At 41.5% G+C, this 18,339-nt stretch overlaps 1 protein-coding gene across 1 annotated transcript; it reads left to right on the forward strand.

Moving 5' to 3' along the window:
• Positions 1-273: 273 nt before the first annotated feature.
• On the forward strand, positions 274-16,443 carry Dleu7 (deleted in lymphocytic leukemia 7). The gene is made up of 2 exons (XM_046454186.2): positions 274-1,203; positions 14,025-16,443. The coding sequence occupies exons 1-2, from the start codon at positions 751-753 to the stop codon at positions 14,229-14,231; spliced, it is 660 nt and encodes a 219-aa protein (XP_046310142.1). The 5' UTR covers positions 274-750; the 3' UTR covers positions 14,232-16,443.
• The last annotated feature ends 1,896 nt before the right edge of the window (positions 16,444-18,339 follow it).

Raw genomic sequence — 18,339 nt, forward strand, 5'->3', positions numbered from 1 at the left:
GCCTGAGTCCTTTGGGAATCTGACACAAAACCATTGAGACTCCTCATCTGGGCAGTACCAGGCCTGGGATTTAGGAGCAGGATGCACCTGTGCGCCAGAATGTCACTTCAGCCGCCAGATTGTCGGTATCCATGGGCAGGGAGCAAAACTAGGGGCAGGGCAGGACTTTGGGATACAAAAGTCCATCTTCTGTTTGGGGGTACAAGGGGCCTCGAAGGATATCGCAAGAAGTTCCTGAAAACGCCGCTAGGGTTGGAAGGAGGCGGGGCAGAACCAGGCACAGTCTTCCTTTTCGAGTTTTGCTGGGTCTTTTCACGTTTTGGCAACTGGGTGGGTCTTTTGCACCCCCAGCCCGGGCATAAGTGGTCATTTGGCAGGCATCCTTCAAAGGAGAAGGGGGCGGGGTATCCCTGCTGATAGATGCACCAGCACAAAGCAGCACGTTTTCCCATCAAAGCCCTGGAGAGGAGGGAGAAGCAGCGCTCAGCATTTGGCTGATATTCAAGTGCACACCGAGCAGCGCTCCAGGCAGCCTTGGGTCAGAACAAGCCCATTTGGATTTGAAGCGAATGCAGGGGCCAGAGCGGGTCACCAGCTGCCAGCGCGGGGGCGCGGCTGACCACACACGCTGAGACGCAGAGGCCCAGGAGCCGCGGTTTAGGCAATGTGACCCTGGCGACCCCAAACGCCCCCCGCCTCCCTCGCTTCTGCTCCACCTGCACGCGGAGCGCAGAGCAGCCAACGGAGGCTATGGCCAGCCCTGCGCCCTTAGTGGCCTCCATCAGCCATCAAATGGTGGCTTTGCAGACTCTGCAGCTGCTACAGCAGGAGTGGGGCTGGGGGGATGGTCCAGGCGCCCCCGGGGGGCCGTGTGACCTGGACCACGTGCCCACAGCCCCAACCCGTCGCTCAGGCCCAGTGAGAGCCAGGCCGGGGCCGGGGCGCGAGGAGGGGGCAGGGGCTGCCAGGATCCGAGGGGCCCGGGCACGGGCGAGCTCCCCCGAGGTTGAGGGGCTGCGAGGCGCTGAGGGGGGCGCGGAGCTGCTGCCCTTCCCTCGGGATCGCGGGCCCTGCACCTTGGCCCGGATGGCGATGCGCAGCGCGCTGGCTCGCGTGGTGGACTCGACCTCGGAGCTGGTCAGCGTAGAACAGACGCTGCTGGGACCTCTCCAGCAAGAGCGGTCCTTCCCTATCCACCTGAAGGTGAGTAGGGGTCCCGCAGTCCCCTCTGGCGCGCAGGGCTGGGCTGCGCGGCCGGGAGGGTCTTCTGGAGAGATCGCGGGCGATAAGCCCAGTTGCCACTGTGGTTCATTCCTTGGGGAACAGCCTGGAGGAGAGAGGTGACAGTTTGGGGACTGGGCAGCTGGGGCAGGACCCACCTGGGGTCCGCCTGACTGCGGACCGGGATACGGGGGTGGCCTTGCAGAAACCATCCTCCTGAGCTCCTTCCTGTCACATAAATCAGCTTCCTGCTGTAGCCTCAGGCCCTTTCCACAAGTGCAGCTTATAGGGGTGGAGGACAGCTCCCCCCGCCCCACTCCTTCTCAACTAATAACCCTTCCTTCAGAGGCTTAAATACACTTAAGTCCCCTCTGCTTTCTATATGATGAAATCATCTACATTTAAAGTTCCTTCACACTCATGAATCACAATTATTTTTGCATCAATCCAATTCCCCACATAGCTCAGGGGCCTTACAGAGTCAACCTAAATTCTCATAAAGTGGATGAGAGCCGGGTGGGTTCCAGGTGTTGAAGCGTGAATACCAACAGGAACTCCTGCTAAGTCACCCAGCTCTTATTTGTAGGACACAGTTTCCTCTTCAGGTGCTGAGTTAGCCAGGGAACAGAGCTGAGAGGGATGGTGGGAACAGGGGGCCTGGGTTCCAGTCCTGACCTTGTCATTAACTAACCTAATTGGTTTAAGGTCACAAATTTCTTGGAGTCCCCTGGCTTTCAAGTTTTGTCTAGGAGCATGGCTGTACTCATTCCCTTGGGAATTTAGAAAGGAAGTAGGGGAGGGGTTTTGAGCATGGCTTGAAGCACTCCTCCAGAGTTGCTATTCTTGCTCTACAAGCCAAGATTTGGAAAAAGAACATTACTATATATTAAGTTGTACTATAAGTAGTAAAAAATTTGTTTCAAATCACACACAATAAAGCATATTACATATGAAATAAATATTATTTCTCTATACCAGGGTTTCTCAGTCTCATTTGGGGATGGGTAATTTTTGTTGGGACTTTCCTCTGTAATGTAGGATATTTAGCAGTATCTCTGACCTCTGCCCAGCAATGCACCCCCACCCAAAGTTGATAAAACCAAAATGTCTCCAGACTCTGCCAAAGGAGGGTGAGGATGGGTCAGGAGGCCAAGATCACTTCCAGATCAGGAGCACTTCTACACTCACCTTAGAAAATTAAGCTGCATTTCTCCAATGCTGTCCTGCCTTAGATGCACGTTTTGGGCTTTGGTTTTATTGGTACCAAGACATTTTAAAAATCCTGTTAATTAAAAGATGACACACCACTGATTCTAAGGTACACCCAGATTTCATGGATTTTGAAGATGTGAAAAAATGTGCATTATAGACCTGATGAAATATGAAGCGGCATGTGATGTTAGGAGCATATGCAGGGCATAGATAAGTTGGCAAGAGGGGAGACTCAATGATCAGTTTCTGCTAAAGGTGATCCTGGAAGGCTTCTTAAAGGAGGCAACCTTTTTAAAAAATGAGTGTTTGCTCTCCAGATATTAAAGGGGAAAAAAAAAAAAAAAAAAAAAACCCAGAAGGAGACCAGCATTGAAAGGGCCTGGGATACTGGGAAGATTGCAATTAGTTCAGTATGGTAGAAGGAAGAGAGAGAGAGAGTGGGGTGGGGGAGATAGTGGGGGGAGGGAGGGAGAGAGAGAGAAGAAATGATGATGGAGAATTAAGAGGGGGCCAGTTGAAGGCCTGCATGACATGGATTGTCTTGCAAACCAAGGGTAGATAAATGACAGGAGCCTAGGTAAGTCACAGAAGGCTAGGTTTTAGTTTGAGTCAGGGCAGAGACAATTATCTGAGTTCCTGATCCAACTCAGTGGTGATGTGGTGATGGAATAAATCTTGCACCCTCTGCCCTGGAGCAGTTCCTAAACACCATTAGAGCTGAAACAATGCTATTTTAACTTAATGTAGCAGTCATTGCTATCTGGTAATCCTTTTAGCCCTTTCTAACTGACTTTTGGTCCTAAATGCTGTCCATCCTCCTCAGGCTTTCTTCCTTCAAATCTTGCCCTCTCACTTCTTTTCTGAGAAAATTGAAACCTTTGGACCCACATCTCTTCCTCTGTCTTTAAACAATTGCATATCCATTCATCTTTATTATTTTCTTCTGATAAATAAATGTTGCTTTCTCCCCCTTCCCTATGTGAATACTTCTTCTTAAGTATTGGAACAAGTCTTCCACATGTCTTGCCCCCTGTTTTCCACCCTTTTTATACAGCATTCCCTGCTCTGCCATCCCCAGGATGCCTGGAGCTGAACACTATACATACTATGTTTTGTCCTATACATACAGACAGAAGATCAAGTTTAATTTGTAACTTAGGCATAGTAAGAGATTAACAACTAATAATAAACTAGAACAATCATAACTATATTCTGTAATAAAAGCTCTGTGAATATGGTCTTTTTTTCTCAAAATACCTTATTATACTGTGCTCACCTTCTTGAGATGATGTGAGGTGATATGCATGCTGCTTAGGTGAGGGGATGAGGGAGTGATTAGGCATTGTGACTGCATTGGGCTGCTGTCTAAGGGTTACTTGAACTCAAGCCCTGACATATCATGCCAGCCAATCTTAGTATGTATGGTGAGGGTCACTGGACAGAAGGGATGATTCACGTTCTGGGTGGAACCAAGTGGGACAATGCAATATTTCATCACACTACTGAGAACCATACACAATTTAAATTTTATGAATTATTTCTGGAATTTTCCATGTAATATTTTTGGAACCATGGTTGATTGCAGGTAATTGAAACTAAAGAAAATATAACCTTGGATAAGTTGTGTGGGGGTGGGAGGGTGGGGAACTACTGTATTTTCTATGACCTCCTTTCTGCCAATTCTTCTCAATCCAGAAACAAGCTCCAAGCTTCCCACCTATTCATCTCCTGAGTCACAGTCCTCTTTCCTGTCCCTTGGCCAACTTTGCAGACTCTGGATGTGTTGTTGCCTCTTTCTAGAAGTGTCTAGAGTGCTTATTAGAAGTAGAGATCTTCCAACATTCCACTGCTGGAGCCTGCAGTTCACCTGCTTGGGAATGATACATTTCAGAGCTTTCAGAAGGGAGAGAGCAGGGAGTAGCCAGCGTCAAGAAATTCTGCCTGGTTTGCTGTTTGGAGAAAAAAAGCAGAATTTCCGTTTGGCTGGTGGATTAATGATTATGCAGCACTTAGACTGAAGAATACAGCAGTCTGTCTTTCCAAGGAGCTGGTTGCAGACTTAGCTTCATTAATACTAATATTAATCCAAACAATTTGGAAGGGTGTTTTCTAAATTTTTAAATCAAGAACATGCAGATTGTTTTTCTACAACAGCAGAAGAATTATGCTTATGGAAATAACACTTGTGTCTCATTTAGAAGTGTGTGGAAACCTTTCAGACACCAGGTTGGTGGTGTTGTCACAAAGGGTAAGAGGATGACCCAGTTGAACTGGAGTCCAAGGGTCTGATACCACCAGGATCCTTCAGAGGAGACAGCAAATCATAATGAGCTAGTTCCATGATGCATTTCAAACCTACTCAGCTTCTTCCTGCCTTAGGCCCCTGGGCAATCACTTAGACTTTCTATTCCTCAATTTCTCATCTGAAAGATGGAAATAGTTGCCTCTAACCTAAAGGATCACTGAGAAAATGCACATAAAGCCTAGGTCAGTGGTTTATCATAGTAAGTCCCCATATATTTAAGTGATTATCACCATTATTATTGCTATTGAATAGGTTGACACCTCATAAATTCTAATTATGATTCTTTGAGTTCCATTCTTGATATTCATGAATCTGATCCATGTACTCTTTGTTTTCTCTTCTGGGGTTGTTGATAAAATTAGAGTGAAATGACCAAAAAAGATTTCCAGGAAGTTTCCACTGAACAGAGGTCAACCTTGGTCCCATGTCAATGACAACAATTTGGAAGGGTGTTTTCTAAATTTTTAAATTAAGAACATGCAGATTGTTTTTCTACAACAGAAGAGGAATTATGCTTTGTGTTTCATTGTTGAGTAAAACCACCCTTGGGTTAAGGAAGTGGAATTTTCAGGTGTGAAGGAAGAGATACTCATACCACAATAGTAACAAACTTTTTATAGCATTATACACTTTAATTAAAGAAGCCAGCACTTAATATTCCCTTTGACTATTTAGAAATTATCATACACATGCAGAAAACCATGAAATGAGTTTCTTCATGGCAGAGAAAAATGCTTAGCTGTCCTGGGTCTTGTTAAATTTGGTGAATGGAGTTAACCAGCTTGGCAAATACTTATTATAGGTAAAAATAAGCTCAGAGGAATTGAGAGCTTTGCTTTAAACCCTGCAGCTAGGAAGTGATGAGTTTCATCTGATTGATCCTACTATATCACAGGCTGGCTCACAGGGGCATATGAACATCATGCTGAAATAGTGTACATGAGAGTATGCAGTAAACAGGGCCACCTTTGTGCACATTGCTCACACCATGACTGACACATTATAGGATAGATGTATTAGGCAGCTCAGCTGCTGTAACAAAATACCACAGACTGATGGCTTCAATGACAGATATTTATTTTCTCACTGTTCTGGAGGTTGGAAGTCCAAGATCAAAGCGCCACAAGATTGATTTCTAGTAAGGGCTTCCTTCCTGGCATGCAGATAGCCACCTCCTCACTGACCTCATGGCTTTTCTCATTGAGTGCTTATTAGAAGTAGAGATCTTCCAACATTCCACTGTTGGTGTCTGTTCTTACAGGAAATTAAGGCCTTACCCTTATAACCTCTTTTCTTTTTTAATTACCACCCTAAAGGCTCTATCTACCACTATGGGGGATTAGGGCTTCATATATGAATTTTGGAAAGACACAATTCTGTCCATAATACCGGATGTTCTGTATACTTCTTTCTGTGATGGCCACCTTATATGGTGACATAAAGTACCCCAGAAACTCTGGAAATCATTATCAAACTACTAATGAGAATATGTTAGGCATTTGCCGTCCAAAGAGAGCAAGAAGTGTGCAGGACACCAGAAGAAAGTTCATTTAGGAGTTTTTGAACTGCTGAAGTTTACCAATTCACATAGGGACCATTAGCCAAGCCAATGATGAAGTTACTCTGATTGAGTTTTGTCTGTCCCCCTTTGAGAATTAAAAGCAGTTATAGTTTCCAAGAATTCCACTCGGAAGCAAGTTGCATGGAAATTATGGCTAACACCAACTTGCACAGGCAAAAGGAGAACTTTCTTGCCACCACAGATTAAACTTGCCTGGGAGCTCACCCATTTCCTTTAGCTCATTCGGTACCAATTATTCTGTTATGTTCAGTAGTCGGTGCTGGTTTCCTCATTCTATGGAGCAAGAGCAGCAGTCATAAAACTGTTGGCTTTGGCTTCCCAGTCATTGGAAATGCTAATGCTCTGTGCAAATTGCAAGTGTGGATATTGGGTTATTCAGGGGATGCCATTGGGGACAAGTGCTTTTCCACCCATTAACATTAATTAGGGAAGTCAGTTTCTGTAAATTTGGGAATTGGGTCTTCAAAAATGAGTAATGTACCATTGAAGAACATGGTTATCTTATTGGTAGCTGTAGCTGGGAAATTGCTCCTTATTTGAGGCAAAATTGTGTCTTCATGGCCCATGAGTAGTCATAGAATTTCTGTTGTCAGCTCCCACCCCCCCTCAGGATATGGTGACTGTTCTAGAAGTAGTCTATTTATAGCTTTTCAATGTCCTGTAATGTGAAGGACATGAAAAGCATGAAGTGAAATCTAAAATGAAAAATTGGGGAGATTTTTAGAAAGGCTCTAAGAAAAAACCACTTATGTTGCACAGCTCAGTAGAAACTGCGGTGTTTTATTTTACAGTCTTTGGATTTGCTTTGTGAGCATCCCTGAATCAAGTGTTTGTGTTCATTACAAAAGTGCTTTTCACTGGACTTTTCAACTGAAAAAGGCGTAGAACCCAAAGCAAATGCCCAAGGAACCTCAGTGACTTGTGAGCATTTACACTAAGTCCACCACAAGTAAAAATGTTTAATTTCCTGGGGACGATAGACTTTTTATGGTGACTGGCAAATACCTTGGTTCTTCATTGGGTGTTTTATTAATACGTGGTTCCATATCTATTTGAGACAGACTTTGGGGTCAGGCAACTGGTGATGAGCCTGCGCCCTGTGAATTTGTAGTTCAAAGCCAGATGTTGATGAACCAGATGAAACTGGGACAATTCCTAGTTCAGAACAGTATGTTTTTCAGAACATTTCCCTAAAACAAAGAAACCTCATTCCCATTTTACATTTCCAACCAATGTGGAGGACACCAGCGAGTCTGGGGGGTTCTGTTCCTTTGTCGGGCTCCACACTGGGCTGCTCTAGTGGAGAGCAGTCTGCTGGCCAGGCACAGGTTTATTAAGGTTAGGGCCTAGAAAACGGAGGGAAAACTTCCTCTCTTCTCCCTCCCCCTCCTCTGGCTTTCCCTTTCCTTTCTCCTCCTTCCTTTCTCTTTCTTCCTCTCTTTCCCTGCCTCTCTGTAGAGGCTTTTAGTCAGGGAAAGAAATGTGGAGGAAACAAGCTTATCAGGCCATTGTTAGAGAATATAGTTCAAGATATAACTTTTTTTTTTTAAAGAGGGAACTTAAAGCCAATCAGTGGCTTAGTGAGCAGGTACTGATTTATATAGTTTACAAAAATCTAGAAGCGATTCTAAAGGGGACATGGTAGGGGGAAAGAAACCTGTAGGTTGTTCAAGCATTATCTGTATTTTATAGCCTGTAAATTCATACTGGATTTTTATTTTATTTTATTTTATTTTACTTTATTACCTATTGCTGTTGCTTTCAGAAAACAAGCTTTGAAACTAACTCCTGCTGCCAGATCCCTTTCATCTTGAAGCGTTCAGTTCTGATGGGAATGTTTGTTTTAGCAAAAGGCAAAAAACAAGACTTAAGTCCCTGCCCCCATCCCCCACCTCCCAGCTTTTGGATTTTGCAGGTGCAAGGAACATACCTTAAGGTCTTTTTAACGTTCTTTTAAGTTTTTTTTTTTTTCTGTTGTTCTAGGATTCCAGACTTGTGCATTCCAAATAAGCACAATGTGTAAGGCAGAAAAGCACAGTGGTGGTGGTTTTCCTAAGAGACCTTTGCATAAGAGACTTTTGCATAAGTAGGAGAGAACAGAGCAGGGGAAGGGAGCACTGGGAGGTCTCTGATTAGCTAGGGGCTTGGCTTTATGTGGAGCATAGAAGGTTCCATGCCATGAACAGCTTTCCAGTAGCCAAGCCCTCTCAAATATGCTGTGGGGAAGACGGTGGGCCAGCAGGCCAGTCCTCGGTTTGGATGCAGTCACTGCCAATTTAAGCTTTGTAATGCTCAGTCAACCTTAAGAAAAATAGCATGAAGATGGTCAAGGAAGAAACATGAAATGATTTCATTGGCAGCCATTTTTGTTCCATCCCTAAATCTTGCCCATTGCCTCTACTTGCTCCCACGTAGCCCCTGCTCAGCCCCATCCACCACACTGTAGTGTCACAGCTCCCTGACTTCTGTGCAGTGCTCTTGCCTCCCACATTGAATGGCGAGCTCTGCTCTCTGAGTCCTCACTGCACGAGGCACCCAGTTTGTGATGTGGGTGGTGCTGGGGTGCAGGGCGGAGGGGGGTTGTCAGTCTTTGGTGAAGAGCTGAGTTCTGAAGAGAGGTTAATTCCAGCTCTGTTTCTCACTTGCCTGTGCAAATTCTGGTACCTTCTGGGTGCTTGGGCTCATGGGCCAGACCAGAGTTCTTAACACCCAGGCATGACTTGTTACTCCTCTGATTGAAGGTGCCCAGGTTTGACTCTGGCATTCAAGGCTTTCTGCACACTCTTTTGTCCTGTTCTTTTCTGACTGGCCCCTCCCTCTGAGTCCCAGCCCCTTCTTACCTTCGGACTTGCTTATGTTATTTGTTCTTATTACTGGGGTATCCCTTTCCCCTGTGAGTCAGCACAGTATATCTTTTCTTTCTTTCTTCTTTCTTTCTCTTTCTTTCTTTCTTTGTATTGGGGATTGAACTCAGGGCACTCAACCACTAAGCCACAACCCCAGCCTTATTTTTTCTTTTTTATATATTTTATTTAGAGACAGGGTCTCACTGAGTTGCTTAGCACCTTGCTATTGCTGAGCCTGGCTTTGAACTCCAGATCCTCCTGCCTCAGCCTCCTGAGTCACTGAGATTACAGCCGTATGGTACCTTGTCCGGCAGGCACAACATGTATTGTAGCACCTTCCCTAGCTACTTCTCTGATGTCTGGTCCAAGCCTCCGTTCCCTTCTGCAAGAGCCAATGGTAGCAAGCTGGGAACTTCAACCATTCTCTTTGAACTTTGTGTGACATCACTACTAAACAGGTTCAATAGATTTCATTTCACCAATTATATTCTACACTTCTTCAGTGTTCTTTTTTCCTTCTCTTTTTTAACCTTTCCTTTTCTCCCTTTCCCTTCTCTCCCCCTCTCCCTTACTGACCTCCCAACATATCTATTCATAATCGGAGACTGAGGAAGCAAATAGAGTTTCTGTGCTCACGAGCCAATTTGACCTTCGCAGCCTCACCGTGTGACAGCTGTTATCAGTTCCATCTACAGAAGAGAAAACTGAGTTTCCCACAGATAAAACGGCATGTCTAAAGAGATAGGACCAGGGCACTAGTGACAGGTGCATGACTCATGTAAGAATGGGTTCTGTCTGTCTGCACCCCGGGTGTCTTTGTGGCTGCTCTGAGAGCTGCCCCTCTTAACTCAAATCAGTAAAAGCCCTTCTGCCATTTAGGGTAACATATTCATATTCTAGGAATTGGGATGTGGTTATCTTTGGATGGCCATTATTCTGCCTGCCGCAGGTCAGATTTCAGCTAACATTTAGAAAGAAATATTTTTAAAACAAGAGCTACAATCTGAAGCACTGCATGACAGGAGAGAGAGAGAGAGAGAGAGAGAGAGAGAGAGAGAGAGAGAGAGAGAGAGAGAGAGAGAGAGATTCAACAAGTAGAGCTATCTCCTTTAATGGATTGTCTCCTAAGCAATCTGTATCCAAATGCATTTTGGACAATAGCACATTGGGCACATTATTAGAAGGATTCACACATCAGAATGAGCTTTGTAGGAACCTGGTGTTGTGCTAAGATATCTTTCATAGGATTGGATTTTTTTGTGATTTTACCATGGCCCTCATCATATTTCATTGGATATTTAGATAAGCGATCTGAGTGTCTCATTCCCCTTACTGGGTAATAAGCTCTTTGGACAGCAGGTTCCATATCCTATTGCCTTTTATTCAGTATAGTTGGTCATGCAGTAGAGGCTTGAAATACATGTGAAATAAATTTAACAAATTCACTGAGTTAAAGGGGCCTTGAGGCCATTATCCCAGTAGAACATTTGAATCATGGGAAAGAATCTCAACTCACTTTAGAAGGTAAATGTTAGCCATCAACTTGGACCACTGTAGCAATCAATATACTTCATATCCAAAGTCTAAAATTACATGAGGCTTTAGAAATTCCAAAACCAACTTTAGATTGCTCAGCCTTATAGTTCTAATTCTGGCAAAGTTCTCAAAGTGCTGTGTAGGATATGACATCATTTCTGGGAGCATCTGGGATCTACTGAATAAAATAAAAGCTACAGGGAGGATATGTTCTGTCATTGAACAGAAAGCACTGTAAGTAAAATCATAGCCAATATCGATCATGTGAGTTTCTATTGAAAGCCCATGAATCATTTAATAGGCTGTTTGCTTAACACTGTGATTTGTGACTTCCACCTTCTGCAGCAGAAGCAGCAGAAGTTGGTTAGAGGTAATGATTATTGGATTCATAGTTGGCTTTCAGACCTTCTAGAAAGGAAGAGAAGCAATCACCTGTTTTATTTTTTCCTCCCCTGGCTTAAGAGTCCCATGGAAAGTCTATTCCTATTCATTTGTTTTCTTTGACTGTTAATATATTTGAGAAAGGATTAAAAGGAAATACTATACTAGAATAGTAAAATAAAGAGACTTTGCAAAGCTCGCCAGAGATCTGAAGTTTGCCCAGGGCCTCAGGGACCAGTACAGCCCAGAAGTCGAATTTTATTATGCATGTAATTTCCCCAAACGATGCCTCCTTTGATTCTTTACAGTAAACGCGAAATTGACTTCAGATTTTTGGTCCACAACGATATTTTTAAAGGCATTTTAATCTTTGTTGGGTGATGGGTGCCTTTGCAGACTGGCTAATGGGCACACGTCAGCACACATTTCAGCGGTTCCTTCTATTTTGAATTTCCCTTTGCGTGTTTTCTTTGATCTTTCCACTTTGTACTTAGAGTTGGATTAGTTCTATAAAGCAAGAAGACAGTTTCCCTTGATGTGGATTTTAGGGAAATAGTCCAGAGTGACTTTTTTCCCCCTGATTTCCCCAATTTCAAGCAATATGCTTCAGCAACACAGGTTTCTCTATAAGATATGGACAGATATCTGAGCAACACATAAAGGTAGGGAAGCAAGAATGCTTTAAATTAGCCTGGGAATACTTGAGTATGGGTCTATAGCATGTTTATTCCTCTAGCCCAAGATGCTGCTTTTGTTTGCTTCATTGAAATAAGCAGACATTATTTCTTGGGGAATGTTGTCCAAAAAGCACTTTGCCAGAATCTCAGGTCCTTCTCATCCAGGTAACAGGGTTTTTCTTAGGGGCTAAAATAGTTTTTCCTATAAACAAGATCAGGAAGAACACTCTGGTCCCTCAACAGACTTCAGTCTTCCTTCCATTTTCTTTTGGATTACCTATTTTCTTTTCCTAAGCTATTGAGTTTAATTCTTAGCTTGCAGATGACAGTGATTCTTTTTTACTTACATAAGCATTTAAGTCTACACATTTCTCTACATTCCATGAATTTTGATGCAATATTCCCATAACTGTTCAGTATAAATTATTTTTAAGTTTCAATTTTTTTCCACAAATAGATGAAGTATTCAGAAGTGGTGTTTTTAAGGCATTCCTGTTTTGAGAAAGTTAGCTATGTTATTGATTTTTCATTTACTCCCACATTGTGGTTTGTATCATATAGACTGTCTGATATTTGTTGAGATATGCTTTGTGGCATGATGATATAGTCAGATTTCATAAATATCCCATGTATGCCTGAGAATCGTTATAGTTTGGATTTGGAATATCTCTCCAAGCTCATGTGTTAAAGGATGTTTGTTCTATTTTATTTAGAATTTTAGGAATTTATAAGCAGGGGGCTTTGGGAAGCAAAATATGCCTTGGTACCAGAAGTGGAAGTCTGTGGAAGTCTGGAGGAAGTAATTTCTCTGTGTTTAAAAGAGAATTTTTTTTTTTAAACTGGGAATTAAAACCAAGGAGTGCTCCACAGAACCACTAGCCTTTTCTTTCTTTCTTTCTTTCTTTTATTTTTATTTTTTGAGTCAGGGTCTTGTTAAGTTGCTTAGAGCCTTGCTAAGTTGCTGAGGCTGCCTTTGAATTCATGGTTCTCCTGCCTCAGCCTCCTGAGCTGCTGGGATTATAAGCATGCACCACCACACCCCGCTTAAAAAGAGATCTTTTTTTTTTTTAATATGACAGCAGAATGCATTACAATTCTTATTACACATATAGAGCACAATTTTTCATATCTCTTGTTGTATACACACTATATTCACAGCAATTTGTGTCTTCATACATGTACTTTGGATAGTAATGATCATCACATTCCACCATCATTAATTATCCCAGGTCCCCTCCCTTCCCCTCCAACCCCTCTGCTCTGTCTAGAGTTCGTCTATTCCTCCCATGCTCCCCCTCCCTCTCCCACTATGAATCAGCCTCCTTATATCAAAGAAAATATTCGCATTTGATTTTTTGAGATCGGCTAACTTCACTTAGCATTATCTTCTCAACTCCATCCATTTACCTGCAAATGCCATGATTTGATGTCCTTCAAAAGATGAATGGATAAAAAAAATGTGGCTTATATACTTCAAAGAGATCTTATAGTTAACATTTTCTCTAATGTGGAATACTTCCAGTGGACCTTTATTTGCAGTGGATTTTAGAAAGTGAACCACAGTAAAAAATCTATTGAATTACTTCCTGTTAAAAAAACGACCTGGGAACCATTCTTTCTAAAATTGCACTGGGAGTTTCTAAGGGTCCATGTCTATTAAATAACAAATTCTGTATCGGAATCATCAATACAGTGAGTCGAATAATGGGAACAGAGGCTATTTGTGTATTTGTCACAGCTTTTTTAGAAACAGAAACAATTCTAATTGGCTAACTTAAAAAAATATTTAAGTAAATTTAAGTTAAAGAAAAAAAGATTTTTAAATCAAAAGGATTTATCCTTTAAAATCTTGGGGTTTCTTCTTCAACTACATTTAGGTTACCATGCTCAGGAATGGTAATTAGAGTTCTGTTTTCTTCTGGATTGGCTTCGTCCTGATTTGGATTTGGACTCTTTCCATATGGTGGCAAGATGTTTCCAACAGCTCACTTTGAGGGCTTCCCTTTCCCAATCTAGAAGATGTGGGATTTGTAGCCAATGGCTTTGGTCACCTCTCCATCCTGGTCAGTCCACATGGCCAGGGGTAATATGCTCTGAAGGACCTGGCCTCTAGAGTGATGTGTGGGGTCAGCTTTGATCAAACCACATAGGCTAAGAATGGAGGAAGGTAGTTCTCTGAGAAAAATCTGGAAGCTGGGTAAGTGAAGCACAGCACATGTTCCCATCACCTGTCTAATTTCCTGTCTGTTTGCTGTTCATTTCAGGACAGTGTTGAGTTTAGGAACATCTGCAGCCATTTGGCTCTACAAATCGAAGGACAGCAGTTTGACAGAGACTTGAACGCTGCCCACCAGTGTTTGAAGACAATAGTCAAGAAGCTGATTCAGTCACTTGCTAATCTGCCTTCAGATACCCACGTGGTGGCCTGTGCTTCTTTGAGACAGATATTAAAGAATCTCCCAGACACATGAATGTTAAAGACATCAAGATTAAAGTCACAGCGAGTGCTGCTAAAGAGAACTGGATACCTTATTTTCTTAATTCCATCAGCAGACAATGGATGTCTATAGCATGTTAGTGAAAACTTTTGAAAGCTGTAGTCACATTTTTATGTATGTTGACCTCCTATTAGCTGGCTTTTTGATTGAAATATATTTCCCTTTACGGAGCTTTGATTAGCTTATATGTGTATATATATATACATTTATTAATTCATATTAAGTACTAGTTTGGATCAATTATATCTTGATCTATATTCATATCACTGTACGCAATAAGGTTTAACATGTTTTTTTAAATAAGATTAAAGCTCCTAGGTTCCAACATAAAAATATCCAACATAAAAATTTATCCAACATAAAAATTATGTTGAATAAATGGCACTTTGGATAATTTACATGTTCTAGGCACTTCATTTTATGTTATGAGAATGATCTTTAGTTGCAAGAGCACATGTGTCAGCAATTATAAGTTCCAATCCTGGCATTAATAACTTAACCACTGGGCAGGAAGAGTTGTTTCTAAACCTTGTGCTTTCATATACTGATTTGTAAATTTAAAATGATAATGAGCTATGAAGTATCAAGGCTATGTGATATGTAAATACAAAGTACAGTATTATTAAAGTCTCATGAGGAAACATCTAACTCTTCTTACAGTTTCTAGATATTCTGATTGCTGTAGGAAATTCTTGTGAAAAAAAAAAAGAGATGGATAGACTGCCAGGTTTCCCTGAACATTTAGATGAATTTTTTTTTCTGTTCTTCTTTCTTTTTTTTAATAATGATCTGCACATATCTAGGAAAAACTAAATTTCCTGTCGTTTCATGGTGATTGTATTGAGAACCAAAATAAAGTGAAATGCTGCTTCTTCCCTAAAAGTTTAATAGAAACAGCACTGGATTTAGGAGAAAAAAAATTATACAATGTATACATATAGCTTGCCTTCTATAAGTATTAGAAACTGGATCTGTGTGGGAAGAGTACTTCTCCTATCTTAAAAAAAAAAAGCATTAGTAGTAATCAAAGACTTTTTAAATCCCGCATATTGCAATGTTTTCTTCCAGAATCTGAGAATGAAAGGTAAATATATTGCTTCTCTTTCAATGTAACTGACCATATCCACAGAAGAGACTATATATAAGACTGAATTGTCAAGGGAAAATGAAAGGGTTTTTTTTTTTTTAATGTGTGTGTGTGTGTGTGTGTTGCAGGGGTAGTTTTGGGGGATAGGAAGGAAGACATTTATTTCTTGGGAAAAATCTCTGGCACTTTTTTTTTCCCCACTTCTAGGAAACATTATGCTCTTTATTTTATGACGACGTCTTTTTCCCCAGGAAAATGATCCCACTGGTCTTCTTTAAAGTTCCATCATTATGTATTGACCTTCTACCACAATCAATTAATAGGTTTCTCAATGAACAGTAAGGATTTTTTTTTTAATCTCACTGGAGATATATTGAACATTGTTGCTTTTCTATCAGTGTTTGTGCTTTATCTTCCCTTTGTACCATGTTTCCTACTGATGTTTAAAATCCTACTCATCCTTCAAGACTTGATTTACCTGTCACTCCTGTGTGACCCCCTCCTGGCTCATTCCAGATGGAGATGAACTCGTCCTCCTTTTAACTTGCATAGATCACATTTTGTGCTTTTGCCCTTGTGTCAAATCACATGCCATCTTAACTGCATGGCTATTTTTATATCTGCCATCAAGATCTGTTTGCTAAGGCAGGAATTCTTCTGGCCCTCTTAGGATATGGAACAACATCTACAGTTCTAAAACTTCTTTGACTGTTCTAGAAGCTTCCTTTGTCCCTCCCCTGAATTCTGCATCTCCTCACCTCACTTTTAACGTCTGTGTATCATGTCCTGTGGTCCAATTTGTATAATGATTTTTTAAATATATGCCACTACTCATTTTCCTCTTTTTCCAAGGGCCCTGGGGCTTTCCAGTAGCCCTATTTCATTTCCTAGATCTGTGATATTCAGTATGTCGCATGTAGCTGTTAAAGCACTTCAAATGTGGCTTTTTCTGAATTGAGGTGTATAAAAGGCACACTGGCTTTTGAAAACTGTACTAAAAGAAGGCAAAGAAGCGAAACTATCTCAATATTTTAAAAACTCTGATTGTGTGTTAGAGTGATCATGTTTTATATATGTCGGATTAAATAAATTATGTTATTAAAATTAATTGTAACTGTTCTTTTTATCTTCAATGAGACTACTAGAAAATTTAAAATTCCAGAGGTGGCTTGTTTCATCTTTCTATGACAGGGCTGTTCTAGAAAACTCACTAGACAATTCGCTGCTGTTTTTGACAGTTTACTCTCTCAGGTGGTTTCACAGCTTCTAACTTTATTTTTCTTTACCTCCTCATACTCAACTGATGCTTTTGCTTCAGGGAAAGGCATCAGTTGAGAATGAAGAAGGAAAATGAAAGCTGTCAGATTATGCTACTCATCTCACTAGCAGATCTTCCAACCCTACATTTGCACCCATATACCTACATTTGCACTTGTCTATTTTAAGAAGGAACTGCCTTGCTCCTACCCAAGGGCACTGGCCCTGGATCTGGTCCAGTTTCACTCACTGACTTCCCTCTTGCGCTCATTCCCTTGCCCAAATTAGCAAATTTCATCTCTCCATAGGACCATTTAGTCAGCATATGTTATAGTTTGTCCAGTCCTGAAAAAAAAAATTACTACTAACAGCAAAACTCATTGCAGTAATTGCCCAAATTGGTTGTCTACAATTCCTTTTTTCCTGTTTCCTTTTGAACTCACTCCCAATGGATCTTGCGCCCACAATTCTATTAGGACTGCCTCACTGACAAATTCAGTGGCAAGTCTCAGTCCTCACCTTTCTCCATCCATAAGCGCCTTTCGACACGGTCGTTTGCTCTCTTCTTGGATCACTTTCCTAGTTTGGTTTCTAGATCAGCAGGCTTCATGGTTTATTTCTTCGCTGGCACACTCCACACGTCTTTGGTTCTTCCACAGCTCCCGATTTCTTGGCTTTGGAGTACTTCAGGGATCAGTTCTGGTACTCTTCTCTAATAATACTTAACTCCTTGATGATTTCAAGAACAGAGATTCTGGTGCATGTTTCTAGGCTCCCGTATCTAATCGACTATAGAATATCTATACTTGGATGTCTAAAAGCCATTTTTTAAATTTCAAAATGGAATCCTTGATCCTCAAAATCTGCTTCTCCTCATCTTCCAAATCTCAACTGACTATGACTGTTATCTTTCTAGTCACCTGGGCAAAAATCCATTAGATTCATTCCAACTCCTCCATTACTCTCTTGACTCTATTCACTCAAACAGCAAATCATATGGCTCAATCTTCAAAGTATGTCTCATTCCCACTCACATCTCCCTACTTCGATGGCCCTTACCCTAGTCGTAGGCACTATTATCTCCTACCTGGAATATTGTAGTATTGGTCCTGCCACTTCCTTGCCTTGGCCCTCTCATCTATCCACTCAACCGCCATACTAATAGAAATCAAGTTAATTACTCCTCTGATATAAGCCCACTGATGACTGAGGACTTCCCTTTTTACTAAGAATTAAACTCAAATTCAACCTTATTGACTCGTACCTACTGCACTTCTATTCTAAAACACTGGCCTCTTCTCCACCCTCACCTCTTCAAACACAGCAGCTAATCATAGGGCCTTTACATTTATTCATTTCTCTGCCTGAAAATTTTTCCTCTCATCTACTTCAAGTAGGTCTCTGCTGTAGGGCTGCCTCATTGTGAAGGTTCCCACTCACCCGCTTAAGGAAAACAGCATTCCCTGTCATGTTCTTTTCTCTCTGATTTGCTTTCTTTATTGCTCTTATAATGGTCTGAACTTATTTATGAATGTATTTTTTATTATCATGGTTAAATGGTGGCCTCCAAAATATATGTTCATGTCCTAAAGCAAGAAACTTGTGATTATTATTTTTTTAAAATTTATTTATTTATTTATTTTTAGTTTTCGGCGGACACAACATCTTTGTTTGTATGTGGTGCTGAGAATCGAACCCAGGCCGCACACATGCCAGGCGAGTGTGCTACCGCTTGAG

This window comes from Marmota monax, unplaced genomic scaffold (assembly GCF_021218885.2).
Source record: "Marmota monax isolate L192 unplaced genomic scaffold, Marmota_monax_Labrador192_F-V1.1 WCK01_AAM20220418_F8-fsc00011, whole genome shotgun sequence".
NCBI lineage: Eukaryota > Metazoa > Chordata > Mammalia > Rodentia > Sciuridae > Marmota > Marmota monax.